The sequence below is a fragment of the Musa acuminata genome, chromosome BXJ1-10 (genome assembly GCF_036884655.1).
Source record: "Musa acuminata AAA Group cultivar baxijiao chromosome BXJ1-10, Cavendish_Baxijiao_AAA, whole genome shotgun sequence".
NCBI lineage: Eukaryota > Viridiplantae > Streptophyta > Magnoliopsida > Zingiberales > Musaceae > Musa > Musa acuminata.
This window is the reverse complement of record NC_088336.1, coordinates 27,787,035-27,813,577: the sequence shown is the minus strand read 5'-3', so window position 1 is coordinate 27,813,577 and position 26,543 is coordinate 27,787,035. Positions and strand designations below refer to the sequence as shown.

The following is a 26,543-nucleotide window of genomic DNA, read 5'->3' as shown; positions in this document are numbered from 1 at the left end:
GCCTACTTAAACTAATGCTCCATATCCTCTTCAATCATATGCGTCATGCAATATATCACCACTGCTTAGTATACAATATTTTGTAGGGGCAGACGTCCTCATTTGCCTTTCTCAACAGTCAAATATCATAGAGAGTTATTGGGAGAAGTAGGAAATGTCTTGGGTTGAATATAGTCAAAAAAACATTGTAATGAATTGACAAAATACTTTAATATAAAAAAATGGAATGATAATCTTAAATAGAAAAAAACACAAGCACAAAAGGCAAATAGTTGAGTCCGGTGGGGATATCAGCAAGTGCGAAGGAAAGAGAGGGCTTCACATTGAGTGGTCTTGCAAACGCAAGGAAAGCATCCAACCACAGTCCACTACAAGACACCAAGATGAGAGAAAGGTTGTCAGTCATGGAGTCAGAAGCCACCATGAGAAAGTGATGTGCATTGGAGGAGGGGGAGGTGGGAGGAGGAGAATGAGAAGACACTCTCCATCCATGTCAATGGCCACACCCACCACCATGCTTGACTATGCTTGATGATGGAATCTTGGAGGCAATTATTGATGCTCTTAGGAGTTCTAAACACCATGTTTAGGTTTGGTTGTCTGTTTTGAGTTGGCTTCGGACGAGTGATAAGTGATGGAAGATTATTAAAGCTCCAATAATTGTGTATAAAAGGATCCTTTGAAGGGAATTTATGCATCAATATAACATGTATTGGACTCACATAGCAACATAGTGTGGCATTGAAGTAATCGTATAAAAGGATCCTTTGACGGGAATTTACGCATGAATACAACATATGTAGTGGACTCACACAGTAACGTAGTGTGGCATTGAAGTAATTATAGCGAAAGGGTTATTTATCGGCACCTCCATCAGAGAAATATTTTGACCATCAAGGGCAGCTTGATTGGCTTCATTTACGGTTAACCGCTGCTAGTTTGTTAGTAGATTCGGAGAAGTTGTAGGGGTATTATAGTCACATGAGGGCGATATATTCTGTCGCCATATCCACGCCTGCCAGCACCGGTTTACTGCTGCCTCCCCTGTTCTTTCTCCGCTCCCCTGGCCGATCTCGTCCACCGATCATCGAGCAGAATTGGCTTTTTTTTGCTGCTCCACGTTTCTTAGAGCGAAGAAATTTCAGGTCTCCTCTGAGAAATCGCGACTCTTTTTCGTTTTCTTTGAGAGCGGGCTGGTAAAATTTTGAAGCTTCTTTCTTCCGAGTTCATAATTTGGTTCCTCTCCAGTAATTTCTGATGGCATCTTGGTACTCTGCATCATGTTATATTGTTATTTCTATGATAAAAATCGATTTTTTCTGCTGATTGCGGTAGATCCTTGGCTTTTTTCGGCGGAGTTGGTTGACCTTGTAGCTTTTCTGCCCCCAGTTTTTGGTTCATCCGTTTGTTTGATGGAGCGCTCAGTCGAGTGGTTCCAAAATCATTTCTTTCTATCTTTCGAAGTGCTTTGATCTTCTGTATCCCATGCTTTTGATGTCAAAAGAGCGATCTTTTTATCTTCCTTCTTTTGTGTTTCAAGTGGTTCGAGTTCTCGGCATTCTTTGGGGGGGCAATATATCTTATTTACCGAGCTGGATTTGGGTGTTTCAGCGATCTAAAGCGACCAAAGGAGGCGACGATCGAAGCTGTCCTGGTCAAAGAGCAGAAGCAGTATGCGGTGGCTGTGTCTCTCAGTCGATGTTCTTCGGAAAGGCGTCTCCTTGAACTTGTACTGTCGGGTCATACTGTAGCTCGACTTGCCTCTCCTCTGGCTCGCTCTTTATCTCTGTTTCTGGTCTCAAAGCACTCTTGTGTTTCTCCTCCGAGTCCTTGTTGCTTTCTTCCTCAATTCTACCGGGATTTGCACTTCTTCTTTCTGTAGATTCATCTGGTTTTGTTATTCCTGTCCTTTTTCTCTGCATCGCTTTTGGGTTTCTGGTGGACTGGTTCGATCTTAAGCGCAAGAAAGAGAAGTAATGGTGTGCCAAGCTGCGGCTCAGACGAGATTCCGAGCATTGAAACATGAGAGTGGGATTGCTGGTAGCTCCACCATAATCGTTAGGATCATAGCTTGCTTCCAGCCATTACAGGATTGCCAGGTAAAGAAGCATTATCTTCGATTGCTACAGACTAAACTTCAGTGGCTTCTAAATAATCATGAACTTTGATTCCTCGCAGGCCGAGTACTTCCGCCACCTCCTCAAGCCGGTCACGTAGATTAGCTTCTGTTTGCTTTGCTGAATAAGGCTGTGATTATTGCAGTTGCTAGTAGATAATCTTGTGGAAATAACATTTGATCTTTGCTGATTGCCACCGGTAAATCCTCTGGAGCCCTGTAAAGATCGATGCTTATCTGATCAATCTGTGGATTGAACTGATGGCTCTTAGCCGGTGTTGCAGGTGCTTGCTTTGTGGGGAGTCACTGATGAAGAAATACCCTGATCCTTGGGTCAATATGCCGCACTCAACATGGCGGTTTAGTAGCTCGAACTCTGCTGCTGATCTCCAGAAGCCGGATATCAGCCGACAGAATGCGCCATTCAGGGCGTTCCCTAACTACATCAACCCCTTTGGCTGCTCCTCCTCTGGTAACGCTGCCGCACCGTTCCCTCGGATTCCAGCGCGCATATCCGCTGAGACCATGCCAACTTTGAATCCTCCTGCAATCCCCACCTTTGGCACACCGGAGTTTGCTGGATCTCACAAGAGATTTATGGGTTTCAGTCAGTCATGGGATCAAACAAGCTTAATTTTCAGCTCATCATGGAACCCATATCTGACTCTTAATCCTACAAATCAAAGCCTGGACCTTCAGGGGAGCAACGAAGTGGTTTCCGTTGGACACGGAGGAGAGGAGATGCATGAAGATACCGATGAAATCAATGCACTTTTGTACTCAGACTCGGATGATGAAGATTACGGGGAAGAGGAGGCCAGCACAGGGCATTCCCCGATCGAGCCAACAGCAGGGAGCTCATCGGAGGTAGCTAGCTCTGTCCTCCCTGTCAAGAGGAAGAGAATTGATGTGGATGAGCCTGATGCTTTGCTTGCAGACACAGCAAGCTCCCACCATCATGACCTTGGTTTGGAATTCAGGAACAGAAATACCAACACCGATGGTGAATGGAGCTGTGTGAGGGGAGAGGACCAGGACCGCAAGCGGATTAAGAGGGAGAAGATACTAGAGACGGTCAGGGTTCTCAGGAGGATCATCCCAGGCGGGAAGGGAAAGGATGCGGCCACCGTCCTCGACGAGGCCATCTGCTATCTGAAATCTCTCAAGCTGAAAGCCAAGGCTTTAGGTGCTACGCCACTGTTGGAACTCCGGTAGCATCCCCATTATCTTCTCCTACGTATAAATATTAGTATTGCAAGGTGGTATTAACCGCAGTAGTAGAAGTGTTACCAGTTCTCTAGGTCAATGAAGAAAGAAGGAAAAGGGAGAAGGCGATGAGTTCTCTCCACACGGATCCAATAATTGAAGGTGTGAATCAGTACCGGAAGACCACAGCTTTGGTGGAGCGTGAGAACTCTCAGTGTCATTGCTTTGACGGTGGGTGAGTGAGGAAGATATCATGGTCCAATAAAGCATAATTACGTACTAGCCATGGAGGATTCCTAATCGATGCAAAGGGAGACCGAGAGAGGCCCCCCCCCACCCCTTCCTTTTGACCAAAAGCGAATGATGCCGGGCATGGAGATCGCGCGTGTGCCATGGATTCGATAGAGTGGGAGCGCGCCTGTGCATGCGCGGTCGTTGGGTGGGTGTTGATCGCTCTTCCTCTTCCATGTTCCATCTTTTCATCCAGCTTTGTGCTGTAGTAGTAGTAGTAGCTTTAAGGGAGGGTTTAGAAACTGGAGGAGGTTGCAGCTTGACTCTACTGTTGCATTCCACGATGACTTTGATGCTTGTTGACTTCATGATTAGCTTTGTTAAAGAATGGTGTTTGGGGAGGACTGTGGACCACTCTGTGAGCTCTGTTCCCAATTTGGGAGGCAGGCTGAAGTCTTCAGGTTCAGTGAGGAGTGCCATGCATTGATGTGGGGCTCTGCTCGTGGAGCTTTGTGATTACTACTGCTTCCTTCTCTCCTTCAGCTGCCACAGGCTTGACGTTGCCTGTGGTAGCTTATCCTGGTCCTCAAGAGGCTCCCATGGCATCATGGTGCTGCTGTCCTTAATCCTTCTGCTTTAATTATAATTTGATCACCAAAATGGTGAAGACAGGTAGAGGACGTCCTGTAATATGGCTACATACCAGAAGATCTTTAGCGAATACTAAACATATAAATCAAGTCATTACTATAAGCCCAATGACCTGAACTCGTTGTTTTAGTGTATCATAGGCTTTATTGAACATAATATGAAGAGAGAGAAAGGGGGGGTGGGGGACAAACTTTGCCCCACACAGCACATGCTATAATACCAAGAAGATGGTGGTGAATGATGTGGGCAAGGTCAGCATCTCACAAAAGTATTTATATGTTATTATATTTGTTTGAATATAAATGCACGAATTATAATTTATTATTTTGATGTTATAAATATAAATATTTTTATCAATACATCAATTGGAGTTTTATTTTTTTTAATGAATTTGTTTTCTTGTTTTAATATTTTTCATGCACTGGAATAATTGATAAGGAAAATGATCGTGCCCTGCACGTGACATGACCTGGCTCATGAGCATGAAAAAGCTTCTAATAATAATAATAGTGTTATATATATATATATATATATATATATATATATATATATATATATATATATATATATATATATATATATATATTTATATATCAGTCACAGAACAACGCGCTTTGAAGAAGCAGATCTCGCGAAGCGAAACGATCGGCAATGGAGAAGGGCGAGCATTCCGCCGAGTACGCCCCCTACCCGAAGCTCACTCCCGAAGACGTAGCGCCGCCTCCGCCGCTCCCTGTCGGCCACCTCGACGCCACCACAGTGTCGCCCGAGTCCAACCCATACATCAGCCCTTCCGCCACTGCGCCGTCCTCGTCCCCCAAGAGTATCTTCTGCGTCTTCTGTATTTTGAGATCATTTAGATCGTTCTTTTTGGTGGATCAGATGCTCGATCTTGTTCGAGGAAGGTATACTTCTTTTATTCATCGATTATTTTTTTAATGTGATGTATAGATACGATGGGCACTGTGCGCGATGTGCTTGACAAACTTGGGAAGAAAGTCAACGAAGCAGCGAAGAAGACTGAGGATTTGGCTGGGAATTTTTGGCAGCATTGTAAGTCGTAAGATTCTGCTGCATTATCTTGACAACTGGATGTACTTGGTATGCACACAATGTACTTCGTTCATGACCTTTGTTAAGGTACAAGATATATGGCGAGGAGATTAGAGGGGCCTTCTAATTCAAATTGGGAAATTTAACTGTTGGGTTACAGATTATGTTAGGATACATAAACCCACTTAGGGTTACTTCTCTAGGGTTGCATATTTATGTTAGGATAATTAAACCCACTTTATCGAGACCTCGATCCAAATGTAACCCTAAGAGTAATTGTTGGTTAAAGTTGGAATCAAATGAATCATATCAAGAGAGAAACATGGTTTACGTGAAGTACATAGAGATTTTAATTTTGTTGTTGCTGATGCAATATAATCATAATAGAAATGAATGTCAATCTGAACAAGCGCTTAGTAGTTCATTGGTTTAACCATGGGATCCATTATATAAATGGTAATACCTAAAAATCAAAAACAAGGAATTAGTTTACATAAGTAAAAGTTCGAAAGATATGATAATGGGTTTGTGCTTGAAATTTTCCTTTTCTTTACATGGTTAATTGATAAAAAGATTTTTCAATTTCCAAGTTGACTAAATGTTCCACTTCTTTGCCAATCTGGGAATAATGGATTAGGGTAAAAAATTTAATATATAGGTCCCTTGATAAAATCTATTACTGTGAAACATTGGAATGTTGGTAGAAGACTTTTGTATTGGACTACTATGTTCAACCGAGACACATACCAAAGGGTGGGTTTGTTTGACTCATTTGGATCAAGGACAGAAAATCATCAGCAAATGAAAATAATAAATATGCAGTCAAATAATATTTTTTAAATTTTCTTTAGTTGGCTGTATTTAATGCTGAAAATCCATCATAATGTTACAAATCATCTGATAAGGCCAGTTAGTCTGTGCTTAACATCTTTGCTTTTGCTTACTTTCTGAAGCATGAAGTGGCTTCACAGTCATGTCATGTTCTTTTGTGCATCTCTGCTAATTATTAACCATGAGCATCTATGATTGATTTGTTCTGCATGCTTTTCTTCTGTGTCCTTTTTTTTCCCCTGCTAGTGGAAGATTTAATCTTCTTCCTTGTTTCAGTGAAAACAGGGCCTAGCATTGCTGACGCAGCCATGGGGAGGATTTCTCAGACTACTAGAGTCATAAGTGAAGGGGGTTATGATAAAATATTTCAGCAAACTTTTGAGACATTTCCAGATGAGAAACTTAAAAAGTCATATGCGTGCTATCTTTCGACATCGGCTGGTCCTATTATGGGGGTTTTGTATCTTTCGACTGCCAAACTTGCATTCTGTAGTGATAATCCCCTATTATACGAAGTTGGAGATCAGACTCAATGGACATATTACAAGGTACTTTGTAAATTACTCTTTTGTGTTCAATCTGTAACAAAGTTACAGGGGTTACCCACATTTAGATTAAAAGTATTTAACAAGGAGCTCAATGTTATAAGATTTGCCCATGTTTTGCTTCAAAATGCTGGTAACCAGCATGGTACATGGGTGTGTTCATGTGTACTGTGCTAATAGTAATACATGTAATTGGGGGCCATGGCATTGATGACAAGCATTACGGTGCTCAGTACACACCACTGCTAATGCTGTAAATCATGTCTGATTCAGTGCATCCTCAGTTTGCATTATGGCAATAGTTGAAATTCTTGCATGTTAAAAGGTGGTAAAATTATGGACATGTAATTTATAACAAAATGTAGTTATTCTTTTCTTATGCTAGATCTTTTTGTTATTGTTATCATTTTGCTGTCATTATTCGTTCTTTGAACAATTTTCTTCGTTCAAGTTCACTTCACGAAAATGAGCTGGGGTCATTTTGAAACATTAGTCTTGTTGTGGGAAACAACTTTGAGCCGTGGCCTCGGGGCCGACACGGCTCGGTTCGGGTCCGGACGACGGGGATCTCCCTGGGGCGTTCCTCGGGGTCTCCCGGCGGCCGAGCACGGTGGTTCGGGTCGGGAGGTCGGGTCGGTAGGTCGGGTCAAGAGGAAGCTCCGCCGCAGCACCGGGAAGAGGCGGCACCGTCTCGCACCTGCACACAGGTCAGGCCGGGAGCTCGGCTCGACCCCTCCGACGATCAAGTTAGCGATATGAAGAGGGTTTTGGAGTAAGAGATGCCTCCATACAAGTGTTGTGTCTGAGTTCGTCCCTCCTCACTTCTAATGAACGAGAGGGTATTTATAGGGAAGCATTTTGCTTCCTGAGCTGCCCGCTTGCAGGGGGCAGATTGGTACTCTTGACAGTAGCGATGGCGTAGCGTGTTGGACTTGGCTTTTGCAGGATATTAATGTGCCTCGGTCAGCGTTCTGATCAATTCCGAGGTGCGTGACGTCATCTGGAGCAGCTGACGTTGTCATGAGACTGTTTGCCATTTTTACCCTTATCATATTCCCCCCCCCCCCCCCCGAAAGGAGCTATGCATCGGTTGTTGTAAGAGGAGTCCGATGCATGGCTTCTGTCTTCAAGCGGGCTGGCCGCGTGGACGAGGTTTCGGGGAGAATGGAGCCGAGGGGCCGAGGAGCACGACGCAGGCGGGCTAGCCGCGCAGGTGTGTCCTGGGTGGCGTAAAGCCGAAGAGCCGAGGAGCACGACGCAGGCGGGTTGGCCGTGCAGGCGTGGTCTCGGGTGGCGTAAAGCCGAAGAGCCGAAGAGCACGACGCAGGCGGGCTGGCCGCGCAGGTGTGTCCCGGGTGGCGTTAAGCCGAAGAGCCGAGGAGCACGACGCAGGCGGGCTGACCGCGCAGGTGTGGTCTCGGATGGCGTAAAGCCGAAGAGCCGAGGAGCACGACGCAGGCGAGCTGACCGCGCAGGTGTGTCCCGGGTGACGTAAAGCCGAAGAGCTGAGGAGCACGACGCAGGCAGGCTGGCCGCGCAGGCGTGGTCTCGGGTGGCGTAAAGCCGAAGAGCCGAGGAGCACGACGCAGGCGGGCTGACCGCGCAGGTGTGTCCCGGGTGGCGTAAAGCCGAAGAGCCGAGGAGCACGACGCAGGCAGGTTGGCCGCGCAGGAGGTGGGCTCGGCTGTCTATGGTCGAGGGATATGGCAAAAAGTCGGGGGACTCGATTCAGGCGGGCAGACCGCGCTGAGGTGCATCTCGGCGGTGCGGCCAAGGGACACCGCTCAGGCGGGCAGACCGCGCTGAGGTGAACTCGGGAGCGTATGGCCGAGAAGCTCGGCGCAGGCAGGCTGCGGTCGAGGGACGTGACCCAAGTGGGCAAGCCGCCCTGAGATGGACTTGGCAGTGAATATGGCCGAGGAGCTCGGCGCAGACAGGCTGGACGGGCGGAGGTGTCTCGGGGAGTATGGAGCCGAGGGGCACGTAGCAGGCGGGCTGGCCGCGCTGGTGTGTCTCGGGAACACGGAGCCAAGGAGCAAGGAGCACGACGCAGGCGGGCTGGTCGCGCAGGTGTGTCTCGGGGATGATGGGAGCGAGGAGCACGAGGCAGGCGGGCAGGCCGCGCAGGTGTGGTCTCGGGCATCATTCCACCGAGGAGCACGACGCAGGCGAGCAAACCGCGCAGGCGTGGTCGCGAGGGCCATGCGGCCGAGTAGCACGACGCAGGCAGGCAGGACGCGCGGACGTGGTCTCGGGCACCATGCGGCCGAGCAGCACGACACAGGCGGACAGGCTGCACCGAGGTGGATCTCGGCAGTGTGTGGCCGAGATGCTCGGCGCAGGCGAGCAGACCGTGCATGGGGCCGAGGCAGCAGGCTGCGCCGTCAGCCGAGCAGCTGAGGCGGGCGGCCGCGCATGGGGCCGAGGAGTCGAGGCAGCGGGCTGCACCGTCAGCCGGGCTGCTAGCGCGGGTTGGCCGCGCATGTGGGGCCGACGCGGGCGGGTTGGCCGCGCGCGTGGGGCCGAGGAGCCGTGGCGCGCGGGCTGGTCGCGCGCGTGGGACCGAGGGGTCGAGGCGCGTGGGGCCGAGGCGCGCGGGCTGGTCGCGCCCGTGGGGCCGACGCGGGCGGGTTGGCCGCGCGCGTGGGACCGAGGGGTTGAGGCGCGTGGGGCCGAGGAGCCGAGACCAGCCCCAGAAGTCGTTGCTGCTGGTGCAGGTCGGCTGCAGTGGAGCAACCAAGGAGAAGGCTAATGTACCGTCATTCCGGGCCCTCCTTCTAGCGCCAATCTGTTGTGGGAAACAACTTTGAGCCGTGGCCTCGGGGCTGACACGGCTCGGTTCGGGTCCGGACGACGGGGATCTCCCTGGGGCGTTCCTCGGGGTCTCCCGGCGGCCGAGCACGGTGGTTCGGGTCGGGAGGAAGCTCCGCCACAGCGCCGGGAAGAGGTGGCACCGTCTCGCACCTGCACACAGGTCGGGCCGGGAGCTCGGCCCGACCCCTCCGACGATCAAAGTTAGCGATGTGGAGAGGGTTTTGGAGTAAGAGATGCCTCCATACAAGTGTTGTGTCTGAGTTCATCCCTCACTTCTAATGAACGAGAGGGTATTTATAGGGAAGCATTCTGCTTCCTGAGCTGCCCGCTTGCAGGGGGCAGGCTGGTACTCCTGACAGTAGCGATGGCGTAGCGTGTTGGACTTGGCTTTTGCAGGATATTAATGTGCCTCGGTCAGCGTTCTGATCAATTCCGAGGTGCGTGACGTCATCTGGAGCAGCTGACGTTGTCCTGAGACTGTTTGCCATTTTTACCCTTATCAAGTCTCTCTATATCTTTTTGTGTCATCGTGTTTCTTTATTATTCTTTTATTTTAATATATGTGAACCAGATAAGCCAGATATACTGAAGATCCACCAGAAATCTGGTGAAAACCCTTTGTAATATAGTCGCTTTCTGATAACCTTATCCCAACCAAAATTGCTCTTGAAAAGGCTATCATGTTCATGACTAAGCTTGCAATTTTCCTACTGCTTGGAATCCATATGGATCATGTATTAGCAGCTTCAATCTTCTTGGCAAATAATAATGATACAATGATTCATCTGATACTCTTTTTTCAACAATGCCTGTATGAATGATCAAATACTAATTTTCCCTGTGGCTCATAATATTAAACGTGGGTAATGCTTTAGACCAGATCTGTTCTCACGTATGCTCCTAGGGGTCATTACCTTAAATTTCTTGTAGTCTTAGAAGCCACATGTAATGAAAAAACTCACTGGCTGAAGAAATTTATATGGAGGATAAGGATCCAACAGTTAACTTATATTTTAGAAGATGTTAAGATGTTTCATTTATCCATCGTTGTCATGCAATTTTGACCTACTTGTGTGGTACTTAGGATGCTTCATTTGATTTTGATGGTCAGGCTACTTATGACCACCTTAATTCTTTGTTAATTTTCCTGCTGAGGGATTTTAAATTTTCATTGGCTTTGAAGAGGCAAATGTCTTAAATAAGATGCAGCTGTGTATAAGTTTTGCTTTAAGACAACTTTGTTGGAGGTTAACAATAATAATGAGATATTTACCTGTGTTCAAATTTTCACTGATATTTTAAAGAGATGCGAGAAAAGATCAAATATTATAGGCCACTATTTTCATACATTACATTGATTTTTCTCCCCATTTTGTCATCCATGAAGGTGGTAATTCCTCTGCATCAGATAAGATCAGTTGATCATTCAGCGAGCAGAGCAAAGCCAGGAGAAAAATATATTCAAGTTGTCTCTATCGACAACCATGAGTTCTGGTTCATGGGCCTTGTGAACTATGATAGTGCTGTCAAAAACCTACTGGAAGCAGTGCATGGTTCTCGTCTCCAAGTTTAGTGATCTGTTCGGATTTGGGAAAGCAATTTTCATGAAGGTATGTGTTTGTCATTTTATGGTTTGTTCATTCTAAAAATTATCAAATACTTGATCACTCCAGTAAACCTTATTCTTGCTGCTGCGAAACTGATTGATAGTGGTTGTATGATGGTTTTTGTGTAATTGGTTTAAATGTCCAACAGTTCATGCTTGTTAGCAGAACGGTTGTGCCTCAGATGCTATTTTCCCCGCATCATGAACAGTTTTGTCTCTCAAGTTCTTCACAAGATCAGGAAGGAAGCAGTTGTCATCGGGATACCGTATCATTTCTGCAAGAACCGAGGTGGTTTAAAGGCATTTTACAGGTCTTCTTTCAATATCGAGTTGAGGAACACACTAGTACATATTCTTTTCACTTGGGTTTCTGATGACTCGTTGGACTCTTGCAGTTTCCGTATACAAAAAGCAGGGATCATTCCACCATGTGGGGCTGCAATCAGGTGAACCCTAACGCTAGTGAAACAATCGATAGGAAAGAAGAAAACCAGGTGCCAGGTACGTGTTTCTTGACATGTGTTTGTTTTCAAGGTAGTATATGATTTGGGTAGTAGACGGAAGATGTGATCAAAGGCGCGCGCGCGAACACACACACACACAGGCTTTGTATCGTAATCACATCAGGACGTGTCCTCTTCCTGCCAATGTCGCATCACCCAAAGTTGCACGTGATTTCGTCCCTCTCCGATACCGCCTCTCATCACACACAGAGAGATATATGTGCACAATGTTACTAGTCATAAAATGGATCTCTCTCTCCAAAACTATAGTCTCCTATATTTCCTTAAAAAATATTGTAATGTAATCTTAAACATTAATAATATTCATTTTAGGCCCTTTATATTTAAGTTTTTGAGAAAATATGAAAGAGTGTCCTTAGTTGCTATGACTAGTAATGGTTAACCTAAGTTTATTTAATTATAAATTATATATATATATATAATATAAATGATTTTCATACTTATCATTATAAGTTTACGTTTGGTTTTTTTTTTGTCATCTCTTTTAAACTTGAAAAACTTGCATATGCATGTTGTAGTTATTATTCATTATATATGATAAATTAAATATTAATTAAAATTTGATTCACAGTAATATAATTTAAGACTTCATCATAGTGCTGAAAATATCATCCAGTGTTTTTGAGGATGACAAATGCAAAAGGTTCTTAAATGCGATAATAAAATATACAATAACTAATACTATTTTCTTATCAGAACATATTTGCAGTAACTATATGGACTATTGATGTTTGCAATGATCCATTTTTACTCTCCGTGAAAACATCGAGTTCCGGGAGGAAGGCAGCGTACGGGGATTGGGGTCGCCAAAGTTACCGGTATTCGACCGGGGAAGGCGGGCTCGACCGAACGGGGGCCACCGTGCGGTTCGCCATTGTCGTCTCGCTTGTGTACCGTGGTGGCGTGGGAAACTGGGCGCGTCCGACGAGCGCAATGCGACGAGCCCACGCGTCCAATCATGGCCGCACGATTTGATCAGCACTGATCTGCGTCGGCCGAGAAAAAAAAACGATTCCCTTCTGTTTTATTCCCCTAATAATTACAAAATATATAAACACCTCAATAATAATAATAATAAAATTCGAAAAGAAAGACATGGAGAAAAAGAAGAGACATAGTAAACATGCACGTGGTAATAAATTTGCATGATCGTTGTTCTCTTAATTATCGCATATAAACTATTATACGAAATACAGTTTATCAAATCTAAAATATCATAAATCGAGAATAGGGTATATACCTTTGCCGTTATAGATCTCTATATATCTTTACATGGAAAAAAAAAAGAAAAAAGATCATTCTCCTCTCTTTTTACTACTCTTTTCGTGTTTTTATATAGGTGAGTAAGTTGAAAGAGGGACGTCCCTTCCACCGAGATAAGCTTCGAATCAGTTTAATTAGAATCCAATTAAATTGATAATATACCTTTATTTTAAGATATTGATTCACTTAAGCACTAATTCCAAAATTTTATGTTTAATTTGATGGAAATAGATATTAAAACTTGGTGATCGGTTTCTCCATCGAGAAGAAAGGCGTTCCTCATGTGAGACCAAAACAAAGAAAACAAAACGGGAATGGAGAGCGAAGAAATGAAAACTTAGGGGAGCGGAGTGTCGTATGTGAGCAACAATGGGAGTTGGATGCATGGATTCATTTTACCCTCGCCGATGTTTGGCCACAAACCAAAGCCACAGCATCTGCCTCGTGAGGCTCGATAACACAGGGAACATGCGGCATCAACCAGTACATCGACTCGATCAGATTTAGTGTATCATTTTACCTGCTTCCCTCACCAACCCAAACCTGTTCGACCAAATTCCACCGTGGTTTGGCTTCACCTGCCCACAGAATACAGTGCATCCCAAGATTCTCGTACCGACATGGTTTTGCAGCCTTTGAGGCTCCGCTCTCACACTTGACACCCTCACTGATTCTACAAATCAGTGCTGTTTCTCGTTAATGCGACAGGATGTTCTGAGCTATACTCAAATTTTCTAATGGTTGATGAATCCATCTTTAGTTGCAAGTGCCCAAAAAAAAAGAAAAATTCTTTCTTTCTTTCTCTCTCTCTCTCTCTCTCTTAAACATCCACAACATAAGACCAAATGAATCCATTCCAAAACGAATAATTCCTCGGATTAGATTACTCACTATTTAGTTGAATATGTCTGAACCGTGTGGCACCGGGCGACATCTACTGATCATCCAAGTAATAACATTTTACTAGGCTGCACGGACCTATGAGATAAAAAAATATACATATTAATATAAAAAAAACGTGAAATAAAATATCATCATGGCACCCAAAAAATATATGTTGAACAAGCAAAATAACAATTCAAGAACTTACTGGCACAAAAAGATACAAGTCTCTCACTAAGCATCCACATTTTTTTGCGTTGGCTGCAAACTGAGGAATGCAAATGTTGTCCAAGAGTAAAGGCTAATGATCCAGTCAATTCTAGTTAGTTAGTAAGAAGACCTTGTTTGAAGGTAGAAATCAAACATCCCTCACACATCTCCAAAGCTCAAGAAATCTATGCCAGGAGATTGACCAAATTGCTAGATCAAATACAAATCCTCTACTGATTGATATAGGTAACCTTTAGGACAATAGTAATTACTATACCTTATGCTTTGGTCTTCCTGTTTTAGCTCAGAAAGCACAGGGAATATACCCCCACCTGTGAACCCTTGAAGCACATCTGCAGAGTAGGTTGTCAGAGCTCGAAAGATTCAATATATGCAAGTGTCATAATCAAATACCTGGCAATAATTTAATCCTAAGTAAAACCTAAGCAAAAAGGTAAAGAGAATCTTGAGGAATCAAATCCTATGATAAAATCAAACTTAATTGCGGGGAGAGCAAATCCCAAACGTAACAGCAAGGAGAGAAGACAACACAGCAGCTCACCGTAGGCTATTGACACGACCCGAGTACGTATTCCATCGGTCAAAGAGAAGAAACAAGTCCTCAGGGTCAGTATCCCATGGAAGTGTGTCACAGACCACATGGGTTTGCAGCATCAGTGGCAGTACTTGCTGCAGATGATTGCGGAGAGGGAGGAGGAGGAGTGAGAACTCAAAGCTAGAAGTTGAAGCTCACATGGCCTCACATCTATCCTCCCGCTGCAGACAGAAACACACACACGTCCAACACCAGGCAGAATCTTCTGAACCCCTTCATTTCTTTCACTTGTGTCTCTCATCAGGCCCTCCAACTTTTCCTCTCTATTCTTGATGATGCCAACCTACTCCAGCAGATGATACAAAACACTGACTCTCTCTCTCTCTCTCTCTCTCTCTCTCTCTCTCCGATTAATCAAAGAAAGAGGAGAAGAAAACATGCATACCTTGAGTCTATAAAAGCGCAACCTTTCTGACACCTCATCAAGGAGAAGGTTTGGTGGTGAGCTCCTTGTAGGAAGAGAGGAATGGCCCTGGAAGCTGCGGCTTTCCCTCAAGGCCTCTTTGGCTATGCTTTCGATGAGTGGTGTGCCACCGCCGCCGGAGGAGGAGGAGGAGGAGGAGGAGGAGCATGGGGCAGTGGCTTGGGAGGACTGCTTGAGGCCGAGAAAAGAATGGGCGGTGGCGGGGATGGGACTTGGGATCCCTCCTCCTGCTCCTCCTCCTTGGCACAACATCTGCAGGAGTGGAAGGCGAATTCCCCGTCGACGAAGGTGGGCGGCCGGAGGAAGAGGCGGCGGGCGAAGAGCGTCAAGAACAAAGAGGAGGTGGAGAACCAGAGGATGACCCACATCGCCGTGGAGCGCAACCGCCGCAGGCAAATGAACGAGTACCTGGCCGTGCTCCGCTCTCTCATGCCCTCTTCCTTCGTCCAAAGGGTGACAGGCTCTTCGCTTCGTCCTTCTTGTCACTTGGCTTACGTGGTCCTCATTTGATGCCGCCAATGTGCAGGGTGATCAAGCATCGATTGTCGGCGGCGCAATAAACTACGTCAAAGAACTCGAGCAGCTCCTTCGATCACTGGAACTGCGGAAGCGGCTCGAGCAACGAGCGGGTGCAGCCGGCGTCGCCTCCGCCTTTGCCGACTGCTTTAGCTTCCCCCAGTACGCCTCCTACTCAGCCAATGGGGGCGCCACCGACAGCAGCAGCAGCAACAACGACAAGAAGAATCACGGCGTCACCGGCGCTGACACTGCCTTTGGGAACAACGGCGAGGTCGAGAACCGAGCAGCCACCGCGAACATCGAGGTGACGGTGGTCGAGAGCCATGCGAGCCTGAAGGTGCTCTCGAGGCGGCGGCCGAAGCAGCTGGTGAAGCTGGTGGTGGGGCTGCAGAGCCTGCGGCTGATGCCGCTGCACCTCAACGTCACCTCCCTCGATCAGATGGTCTTGTACGCCTGCAGTCTCAAGGTAATGTCGGAACATCTTACTCTCCCTTCTCCGTTATCTTCTGCAATCCCGTGGAGTTTGTGCTCATCTCTTCTGAACCTGCTACGCCTGGTTTCGATCTGCAGGTGGAAGATGATTGCCAACATACATCAGTGGATGAGATAGCAACAGCAGTCCATCAGATGTTGTGCAGGATCGAAGAGGAGGAGACATACCTTAAGACGACTCCATTTGCTTGCCACCAAATAGGAGCCTCTCATATGATTTAGAATCTTGTATTTGTAGGACAGAGCTGTTGATCTCAGTTACTTGGGACTTCTGCATTTGATGATGATAACCTGAGTGCTTTGCTGATCTGCTTGGCAAAAAATTATCAACATAAGAATAAACCGAATACATGGAAGTCTTTGGATTAGGTTGAAAGCTGTGCAACATCGAGAATCTTACCATTGGATACAGTGATAACATAACTAAGAACAAAGAATTTGGATTCCTCTTTAGATTATTTTTCCTTCAACCTTTCTTTTTTGCATTTTGATGAAAGAATTTATTCCAATCAGCAGCTACCACCATGAATCATACCATATCCAGAGAGTCAGCTCAATGGTCAATTTTTCTTGCTCCATTGATTCAGATAAGTTATGAGGAACAAGTTCACTTGCATGGAGCTCAGTAGGTATGCTTGTGTCCTCAGAAAAAGCCCAACAGAAGAAATGACACAATGCTCGAGGAATCTGTAAGATCTCGAGGGACAGAGATGATAGAAGGCCATAAATGATAATGCAGGAGTAGACAAACTCAAAAAAGGATGGATATAATGAAAGAAAAATAGTACCAGTGTCAGTGTTGTATAACCTTGTGGAATTTGCTTTCTTTTGTTTGATGTGAGCCGTTCTGCAAAGGGTCTGTGGAGTAATAATGATCCAGAGGTGAGAAAAACCTGCAACTGCAAGACATATCCTATCATAATATCAAAAGGAGAGATGCAAAGGAGAACAAATAGTCATTTTTAGGACTGATTTGGCTTCCAATTGATGTATGAACTGACCAGGTTGGCAAATGACCTCTCACTGGTTCACATGTTGCTGATTCTGTTCTCTGTCACACCTCATATAATACTGGAGATCCAATGGCAGCAGAGGCAATCTTAGTTGCTGTCCAATCCACAAGCAAGAGTAGTTGCTTGTCAGTTGATCCAACATGGAAAAGTTTGGTGCATCTCCATTGTGTCAGCAAGAAACCAACAGTAGTGTCTCAAAATCTGATGGCATCAGTGTAAGGGAATAAACTGTCATTCTCATTGACATAGATTGCATCAGTATCAGATTGGCATCTCCCTCTGCTAACTGTCTGTATGATAGAAAGGAAATGGAGTGCTTAAAATATGAGTAAAAAGCAACATTACTATGTGATAATTGTAACTCTTTCTGCTACATGTTGATGCGATTGAGATGAAACTTCAGAGTTTAGATTCACCTTCCCAAAGACCAAATCTCATGAATTCCTTTGAAATTGTAGAACTGATCCCAAAATTTTGAATTGCAATTAGTAAGATTACTATGTTATTATTCTAACTCTTTCTGCCTCATGTTTATGCAGTTGAGATGTAATAATTTTTTTCAACAAATAATCTAAAATTAAGAGAAAAAACTGAGCTGTTCGGAGAAGCAGCAGAAGCCACTTGCAAGAACAGCAGGAACATTATCATTTTAACATGTTCCCAGAGACTGAGCATATTATGTATCAAGAAAAACTTGACAAAATGAAAAGGAAACATGGAATACTTGCTACTATTACATGCAAATTCTAAAGTACAAATTTCAAAGCAAAACTTATATTTTCAATGATGAATTACTGGAGCGAAGAACCCATATAACATTCAGAATTGCAGATAATCACCAAAAAGAACAACCGCATGCTAAAAGCTTCTTTTACAGTCAGGATAAAGACAGATAAAGTCATTCTGTCAATGAGCATTATGTAGGCAAGGGTTGGAAAACTAATCATACATCTTGTAAATAGAATGTTCTGAAGCCTACTTGCAAGGAACAGCTCCGTCAGCCAAAGTAGCATTTCACTATACACAATTGGTACTGGAATCATCTGCATCTGGCTAGTAATAATTTACTTAAGGGTAGGGAAAACTAATCTCTGAAGATGTAGAGGTGCAATCCAAGATTTTCTAAACAGGCTGGGGAGAGTCATCTAACAGTCCAACCTGAAGGCCGCCATGAGCAGTACAGAACAAAGAAGTGGTTGAAAAGTGTTAATTGCTTCATGCATCATCATGGTCTACTAGATCTAATCAAACTACTCGGATAGGAATTAGGTTCAGTGGAAGAGTAAAACAACAAAGTTATAGGAGGAAAAAGTCAAGCTTGACTGGGATACAAGACATAATCAAATCCAGTAATGGGTCTGCTTGATAAGTATTTGAAAAGTATTAGGACTCATCATTAAAACAATTGATTCTTCAATCATGCATGCAAGCTGTACTGGCAAAAGGAATTGATTCCTGAGAATTATATATAGTCAGAACTCAGAACTGTGTTTTCTTCTCCCAGACATAGGTCTCTTGCAACAATTTGTTCTTGCTAAATCTAATAAATTTTCTTTACAATTTGATATTATTCTATGTACTAAAGATTTTTTGAAGCTACAAGTGTTCTTACTGTAACTGACAAACATAATTGGACGAACAATAAGACGAGGAGTATTCTAGGAATCTTACAAGACCAAATGCCTAGACATTAAGTTTTTAATTACTTGTTCTGGAATCCTCTTAAAAATTATTTACCAGACTAGGTTATTTCCTCAAGGGCTAAGATATAAATTAGTTTAGAAGGATAAGCAAACAGTAGATACATGAACATAGGATATAATGAGAAAACTTAATAACAGAAGAACATACAGTGACAATTTATTGTCAACCAACATGATATGCAATCATCTAGCGAACCATGCAGCTTGACTATCCTCCTATAGATCAAATTCCACTAGGTTGCTTTTATATGTACGAAAAATTATCGAGCCAAGGGATCAATAAGGTAGGGTCCTTGTTAAGTAGCATATAATTTATTTTCATGGCTAATAGAATAGCACACACCAACAGCAATGACTTATACTCAGTACAAAGCATCAAATTAGAGATGACATGATTAACATAAGTAATAAAGAACACAAAATGGATAGTTCAAATTTGTTTTCCTGTAGGCAGCATTATCCTCACTATTCTTTTCATGCAGCTGAAAAAAAACTATGTTTTTTTCTTGAAAGAAAGAATGGGTATAGTACATCATTAACTGTCCGTAGGAGCTATCAGGAAGTGAAGTACCTCTTCGAAAAGCATCAGTGTTGCGTGCTCTGGCAAAATTGGCAAGATTGTATGCTAGTGTTCTCGTCTCTGCGTACATAGCTTCACCGAATGAAAGACAATAAACTAGTTCTGTGTAATCAACAGAGAAGAGAGTAAACTGAAACCACTAATACTCTCTAGTTGCTTCCGATTGAAAAAGATATATATATATATCAGTAGGATCCATCACTCAATTTCATGGAAACAACTAATGTTCATGGTGACTGGTATCAGAAAAAACAGAAGGTAAAGACTGTAAACCATAAGAGAATAAAGAAATCAATACATGAAGTGCATGCATGAGTTTTATCAGTAGAGGATCTTGGCTTTTCCCGCAAGTGCATAAGCTACTGAGAACCACAATTAAGTACGCGAAGCATAAAAAGAAGGTCAATAAACTCACTTATTAAGCGGCATCTTATAATCAGTGTGAAGTCTTTTACAATCTTGTAATATATTCACAATTAATGGACACATAAACCTTACAGAAGTTCAACTTCCGGAAACTTATCATCCAGTCATTGTGCTGCGAATTCAACCCAAAAATCTACCTTATAGCCTTAACCATAACTGATGCAGTGTATCTGACAGGTTCACTGCTCTCTGTTTCCACTCTACACACACAGACTCATAACAGTACAGAGCAGCTCCCAACTTGCTGAGAACCACTGGTATATTAGATATTCCCCATTTCATGAACTTGATAACATACTTCAGTAATAGGACTATTACAGTGGAAGAACAGAGCTCCGAGCTCGGACGTGTCTTAGCAAGAAGAAACCCCCACTGGCACTCGATGAAGATCTTTCAGTTTCTTTCTGCAAAGTAGTTGTGCAACTGGAAGCAGTGCCCTGCTTTCTTGTGGTTCTTCCATCCCACTCCTCTCTCAGGGAGGGTTCCTTTGTGTTACCAGTAAGACCTTCTACCAACTCCGATCTGTGCAAGGAAGGAGCGTGAGTGAATGAATTCATCGAAAACGAGCGCCGAATAGGCTCGAACCCTTGTTCCCCAATATTGCTAGGCACTCGCAGCTCAGAATTTGGGATATGGTCAGTCACGATTGGAACTCCAGCTCCAATTTCCAAATCTTCGCCCTCCGTTTCCACTTGTAAGACGCCTTGACCAGATCCCAATTGGCGGCCATCGATCTGATTGCTATCCAGTACAGCAGAGGGGATCGAATTGGGATCCATGCCATCTAGGGAAAAATCAGGGGAGGACAAAGCGGAGGAAAACGTGGGAGAAATTGTTCCAGGATCGGCACCGCTGGGGAAGGAGGTTGGGGCCACGATGGGCGCACGGCAGAGGGGGCAATTGACGTGGGATCGGAGCCAAGTATCGATACAGCTAACGTGGAAGGCGTGGCCGCACTTGGGAAGGAGGCGGAGGAGCTCCCCGTCGCAGAATTCGGAGAGGCAGACGGCGCAGTCAGTGGGGGAGTCGCCGAGGACGCCGTCAGCGGCCTTGTACGCCCAAGCGGTGATGGCCCCGATGGTGGACTCGTCGAGGCCGGTGGTCCTGATGTACCAGACATGGTGGTCCACCTCGCCGCCCCAGTTTTCAAAAGGGCCGGGGTCTTCCGTGGTGGAGGCGGCAGCCAAGCGACCGCGTCGGCGTCGGCGTCGGCATCGGTAGATGAAGATGGTGATGAGGACGACGATGACCACGGCGGTAAGGAGGGATGCGAGGGCGATGGGGAGGGCAGGGAGGAGGGTGGGGTGGTGCTGGGAGGGAGGGGGAGGGGGAGGGGGGCAGAGGAGGTCTGGATCGTGGAAGTCGTCGCCCAGCGTTGGGACGAGGAGGCGATCAGGGCGCGACGCCATCGCCCTGCCGATCATCCGCACCCAACACCGGAACAAGAAGACGAGGACTTGGTATTTGACTGACTCAGGTATCGTCCCCGGCACTCTTCGTGTTTTTTATTTTTTTTTTATTCTCACTCAAACAAAAATAACCTCCAGGTGACGGCCCTCAGGGCTGCATTCTTATCGTGGCTCCCACCCACCCAACCAACCAACAGGAATGCGGGTAGGTGGAAGAGCAGTTACGATGCCTTCGGCCGTGCTTCCGACATGACTAACACCACCACCAAAGTCACACGAGAAGCTGTCTCCTTTGAATTCAAAGTAAAAAATATTTCTCACCACAAATTCTTGGTAAAATCTGCTCCTTGAATTCTGCAATGCACTCAGCTTTTTCATCACAATCCCAACCCTTCACTGCCATCATATTTGATCTGAAGCTTATATATATATATATATATATATATATATATATATATATATATATATATATATATATATATCCTGGTTTCTATGATCACAGTCAGATTTCTATGGAGAATGGTTAGCTGCACATATAGAGAAAAGGCTTTACCTATGTAGTACTATTTTTCCTATGAATTAAAGGTATTATGACTATGTGCCTAAGTACTTGGTTTCAATGTTCATGTAAGAAATGTAGAAATTTACATACGAAATATGATCAGAATAAAAATAATAATAAAAGTTGCCTCTTACAGAACTCCACAGCACATTCCAGAAGAAAAAAGATTACCTCCAAATAGTATTTAGTCTGACCGTTTATGTAACTGAGAGAGTTTTCACAATATCAATAGGTAATAAAGCCACCATTTGTCCCCAAGCATCATGTATGGAGTCAATCATATCATCTCCCAACATGATCTGCAACATCCATATACTTTCCTTACTTCATATGGAACTGATCAAAATCAAATAAATAAAAGAGAAAGAATTTCTTTTATATTTTGTACCTCTCGCTTTTGCATCTTTCCAAAAAGAATTGATAGCAACATGTTATCAAGAACTTAGGAAAAGCACCCTGCATTTATGAATCTGACCTTTATCTATGAGAATAATCAATTTTTACAGGAGATAAATAAGAGGTTTCACCTTTTTTTTTTCTCTAGTTAAGTCACATCAGTTATACGTACGCTTCATTTTTAATCACATACACATTCTTGAAAATATAAAATAGGGCAAGGCCAGTGCATTAGGCTCCTGTGATCTTGGGAGGGTTAACGTAAAGCAGATAAAGATTCTCATAAAGGAAAAGATCTCAAACAAAGTCATAAAGAATCACAAAGAAAATAATTACCAGATCAATAACTTAACAACTAATGCTGTTAGGAAGATGATGAGAAACAAATTTCTTTAAGGTAACAAATATAGAACAAGGAACATTATTCCATAAATTAAGACAAGGCAAAGCAGAATTTGTAATACACCACTTGAATATACAAACTCCACAGCTGTAGTAACTAGTAATTTTACCTCCACTTAGCAACAAATATTTCAAAGCTAGCCGATTATATCTATATGATTTCAAATCCATATGAACACAAGGAATATATTTCAAGGAACTAACATGCCATTCTTTACAAAACATGATACTAGGCCATCACACCTACCAATAGCTTTATACTCCACAATCTGTGAAGAAATTATGGGCTGGGAATAAATTTCCATGTCACTAGTAAAATATGCAACATCCATGTTCTCTTTCAATCTTTCAAGATTGCCCCTCAGCGGAGCCAGACTCGGCCTAAACCCACAGCAAATCTCCCAATCCAACCATGATGGCAACCCTGATATCAGCAGCTTCTTCCGACTCAAGGTTCTTTGCTCATATGAAAATATTGCATCCTGTAGCCAAATCAGTAGTACTCCATTCTTCTCAGAGATGGATATCAGCCTAGGAAGCCCCATATCAAGACCATAAGGCACACCTACAGGAAGGATGTATTCCTGCTGCCAATAGTTGTTAAATTGATCCTTAAGCACCCATACCTCAATGAGAGTGCGCTTCCTAAGATCTACCACAGACAAACACCCTCCCAGCTCGGAAATACTGAATCTCAAACCAAAATTTGGGTGAGGTGTCATTACCAATTCCTCTTTTCCGATATCAAATGATATGATTCTATCAGCACCAGAAAAATGTGGATGTACTAACCAGTGCAGATGTCCATTAGCAAACACAGGCAGACCACACGGAGGCTGCTGAAAGTCTCGCACTGCTCTCCAAGACCCTGTTGCACCCAAGTTGTATACCTCAACTGAAACCTTAAGATTAGCATCACCGTGTAAAGATCCTTCAGAATATGATACACGAACAACTTTGTATGTCTCTAACGTAGAATCAAACCCAAAACCATAGACTATTGTGAGAGGCTCTGGAGGAAGAGTGGTACCGGGTTTCGGTAGAATGACAAACTCGATTGTGATAGGATTACAGACCAGGATACGCTCATGATCGAATGATGCAAAACACAGGAAGCCATTGCAAGCCCCTACTAAATTCAATGAGCAGGAACCAACCAGATTACTGATGGAATTATCGCTAATGTGGAGATGATGACCCCTGAGGCTTATTGGGCTTATGCTGATGATGTTCTCCTTCAGTAGACGGTGGGACAGAATTAGTAATGTAGGGTCACCAGCTGATTTCTTAGAGTGGAGGTACCCGAACTCTGGACTTTTTATCACATCAAGCCATAACTTAGATACACAACAAAACCGAAGAACAGATTTCAGGGGCAACCTGGAAAGGATGCAGAACAAGATGTCACGGGGGAAAGTGGCCATTTTTGCCTGAATCTTGTCCTCGGATGATTCATAAACCATGCTCACATTACCTTGCTTCACAAATCTAGACATTAATGTCATCAGTTCAACAGACCATATAACACACAAAACAAAATCATAGAAGAAAATTTAATGACAAACAGGATCACTATTCGAATAAGCAGAGCTATTATTGAAGAGCCTGAAACTTTGACCGACAAGAAAGAACTCTATAAAACCAATGCAAAATTAGGATAAAATTGCATAAATTTTCAGCTTCATTGGTTGCTACGCATTACTTTATTTTGGAGCATGGTGGAAGAGCTATAGTGATCAATGGTTCGGATTTCATGCAAGATTCAATACTGGATACACATGTATATCTACACACAAAACGAAACCTCGAGAAAATCAATGACAGACAGCATTTCTCTTCCAAGAATTGGCTATTATTAAAGATCATCAGACTTTGGCAGGGAAGAAAGAAACAATTTGAAATAATCATGCAGAAATCAAGACATCTCTTGATCTAAAACCAATGCTAAATTGCTAAATTTGGATATGATCGGGTAACTTTTAGCTTCATTGGTTGCTACCCATTACTTTCTTTTGGGGCAAGGTGAAAGAGCACACACGTCGTAGTGATCCATGGTTCTGATTTCATGCCAGATTCAACACTCTACATACATGTATACACGCACGCACATACAAAACAAGACCTCGAGAATGAACGACAGACAGCATCCCCTTCCAATAACTGCTATTATTCAAGATCATGAAACTTTGGCAGAGAAGAAAGAAACCCTGGGAAATATTATGCAGAAATCAAGATTGCTTTCGATCTAAAAGCAATGCTAAATTTGGATATGACCCCGTAATTTTTCAGCATCGCAAGTGATCCATGTTTCTGTTTGATGCGAGATTCAACAACAGCAAGAAAAATCTTGAAGAAGACAGCGAAAGATTCGATAAGATAATATTCATTAGAAAAAACCCTTATTATCACAGATGAAAACGCAGACCTGAAACGAAATTCCTTCAGCGAGAGACTGCTAGGGATTTCTCCCGCAGAAACGATTCATGATCAAGGGAAACAATCGAAGACATATGTTGAGTCAAAGCAGAAACATGGTACTCTTACTCTTGTTCTTGCTGTTGACTGCTACTGCGCTTCGTCCTCTTCTTGTGCTGGCGCCGTGGAACTCGACCATGGTTTGATCTTATCTCTCCCCCGTGTATGAAAAGTTCGATGTCAAATCCGAACCTTTTGAGTTCTGACAAACCGAGGCATCATACGACGGCTTCGACGGTGCATCATCTCCAGCCGTTCACTCGCTGATAGACGGCTTCCCCTCTGCCGGCCCATCGTCCTCCCATCACTGGATCGCGTCGGATCGTTGATGTTAAATCTGATCCGTCCTTATGTGACTCGATTTGCAAAAAAAATCGTGTTGCACACGATCGGATCAGATCAGGTGAGATCTGATCGAAGATGCAATAGGTATGATTTCCATATGAATTAGATGAGCCAATAGTAATCGCCTACTACTTGTGTTCAGATTGATCAAATGTGATGGAACATTTCAAATTATAAAATGTATTTAAATTTATTAATGGATTAATGCATGGCTGATGATGGTGCCAATAACTCATATTCTTCCTTCCCATCGCAGCACGTTTATCCACCATAAAACTTGCTTCGGCGAGTGCGTCATTCGACTTTTCTGCTAATGCGACGGACAAAGAGAATAAAGAGCAAGAAAATGTCATGGGCATATTATTTTGTTGCCACCACCACGTGACACACGACATGACATCGTTCCCGTCCAACAACCCACAGCTGGACTTCACTCCCACTGCCGCTGACCCGAAACGTCAGAACACCGCACGTGTCCGGTGCTCGATTCCCGCGCACTTGGAAGACACGCGTCCGACATTTATGTTTACTTGAATACCCACCGTCGAAATTAAGAATAGCTGAGAAAGGGGTAGAATGGTAAAATAAAGATAGGAATAAACTAAGCAGCATTGGTACAGTCACATTCACGTGTCTACAGTCAAAAGAACAAAAAAAAACGCACTACAATCATTATATATTAATAATACAATAATCACGCGAAAAATAAGGACAAAAAGAGGCCACCGTCCGATCAAGACCCGACGGCAGAAGTCGAGCCAGGCGGAGCATGCACGGATCTAGACAGCGAGCAAGGCGAGCGCCGGGCCGGCCACGGCGATCCAGCTGATGGTCATGGGGGCCGCGCCGTTGCCCGAAGGCGGCGACGTGGGGGCTGAGGAAGGTGGGACGGCCGGCGGCGGAGCGGGAGGGGAGGGGGCGTGAGCCTCCGACGGAGGCGTGGAAACAGAGGGAGAGGGCGGGGTGGAAGCTGGAGGGGAAACCGGGGGTGCCACGGACGGGGGCGGGGTGACGGGAGCGACTGCGGGAGGCTTCGTCGGCGCCGGGGGCTGGGTGACGGGGGCGACGGCGGGAGGCTTCGTCGGCGCCGGGGTCGGGGGTTTCACGGGAGCGGGGCTGGGGCTGGGGCTGGGGCTGGGGCCCTGAGCGGCAGATGTCACGGCGAGCAGCGCCACGGCGGCGGCGAGCAAAGCTAAGCGAAGGGTAGCGGCGACCATCTCCATCCTGCTAGATCCCCCAACTCCGAGTC

At 44.5% G+C, this 26,543-nt stretch overlaps 4 protein-coding genes across 24 annotated transcripts; 2 read left to right on the top strand and 2 right to left on the bottom strand.

Annotated features, from left to right (window-relative positions):
- The first annotated feature begins 1,000 nt into the window (after nucleotides 1-1,000).
- On the top strand, nucleotides 1,001-11,887 carry LOC103968662 (GEM-like protein 1). Of its 6 annotated transcripts, none has more exons than XM_065087441.1 (10): nucleotides 1,001-1,145; nucleotides 1,612-2,099; nucleotides 2,179-2,316; nucleotides 2,401-3,327; nucleotides 4,831-5,027; nucleotides 5,156-5,257; nucleotides 6,365-6,636; nucleotides 10,835-11,057; nucleotides 11,203-11,342; nucleotides 11,449-11,812. In XM_065087441.1, the coding sequence occupies exons 4-8, from the start codon at nucleotides 2,426-2,428 to the stop codon at nucleotides 11,018-11,020; spliced, it is 1,659 nt and encodes a 552-aa protein (XP_064943513.1). In that variant the 5' UTR covers nucleotides 1,001-1,145; nucleotides 1,612-2,099; nucleotides 2,179-2,316; nucleotides 2,401-2,425; the 3' UTR covers nucleotides 11,021-11,057; nucleotides 11,203-11,342; nucleotides 11,449-11,812. The 6 variants fall into 6 exon arrangements, with proteins under 6 accessions (XP_064943513.1, XP_064943512.1, XP_064943515.1 ...); XM_065087440.1 differs by having other exon boundaries at nucleotides 11,203-11,364; XM_065087443.1 differs by having other exon boundaries at nucleotides 1,013-1,196; nucleotides 11,203-11,364.
- Nucleotides 11,888-13,225: 1,338 nt separating this feature from the next.
- LOC103968661 (F-box protein At3g07870-like) lies at nucleotides 13,226-25,376 on the bottom strand. 16 transcript variants are annotated; one of them, XR_010480712.1, is made up of 10 exons: nucleotides 25,019-25,376; nucleotides 21,848-21,975; nucleotides 19,271-19,339; nucleotides 16,985-17,286; nucleotides 16,772-16,882; nucleotides 16,384-16,670; nucleotides 16,152-16,291; nucleotides 14,934-16,055; nucleotides 13,931-14,831; nucleotides 13,226-13,818 (listed from the first exon to the last, which is right to left on the bottom strand). XR_010480712.1 is itself a non-coding variant. In XM_065087433.1 (2 exons), exons 1-2 carry the CDS (start codon nucleotides 23,977-23,979, stop codon nucleotides 21,959-21,961), a joined length of 1,275 nt encoding a protein of 424 aa, XP_064943505.1. In that variant the 5' UTR covers nucleotides 23,980-24,893; the 3' UTR covers nucleotides 19,671-21,958. The 16 variants fall into 16 exon arrangements, 6 of the variants coding, with proteins under 6 accessions (XP_064943505.1, XP_064943506.1, XP_064943509.1 ...); XR_010480711.1 differs by lacking the exons at nucleotides 13,226-13,818; nucleotides 13,931-14,831; nucleotides 14,934-16,055; nucleotides 16,152-16,291; nucleotides 25,019-25,376 and adding exons at nucleotides 22,065-22,132; nucleotides 22,722-24,893 and having other exon boundaries at nucleotides 16,456-16,670; XR_010480704.1 differs by lacking the exons at nucleotides 13,226-13,818; nucleotides 13,931-14,831; nucleotides 14,934-16,055; nucleotides 16,152-16,291; nucleotides 25,019-25,376 and adding an exon at nucleotides 22,722-24,893 and having other exon boundaries at nucleotides 16,456-16,670; nucleotides 19,271-19,381.
- Nucleotides 15,015-16,351, top strand: LOC103968660 (transcription factor bHLH94). The gene is made up of 3 exons (XM_009381949.3): nucleotides 15,015-15,425; nucleotides 15,499-15,957; nucleotides 16,062-16,351. The coding sequence occupies exons 1-3, from the start codon at nucleotides 15,015-15,017 to the stop codon at nucleotides 16,203-16,205; spliced, it is 1,014 nt and encodes a 337-aa protein (XP_009380224.2). The 3' UTR covers nucleotides 16,206-16,351.
- A 697-nt stretch (nucleotides 25,377-26,073) lies between the features above and the next one.
- Nucleotides 26,074-26,517, bottom strand: LOC135594817 (arabinogalactan protein 1-like). Its single transcript, XM_065085328.1, has one exon. The coding sequence runs from the start codon at nucleotides 26,515-26,517 to the stop codon at nucleotides 26,074-26,076; it is 444 nt and encodes a 147-aa protein (XP_064941400.1).
- Between the last annotated feature and the right edge of the window lie 26 nt (nucleotides 26,518-26,543).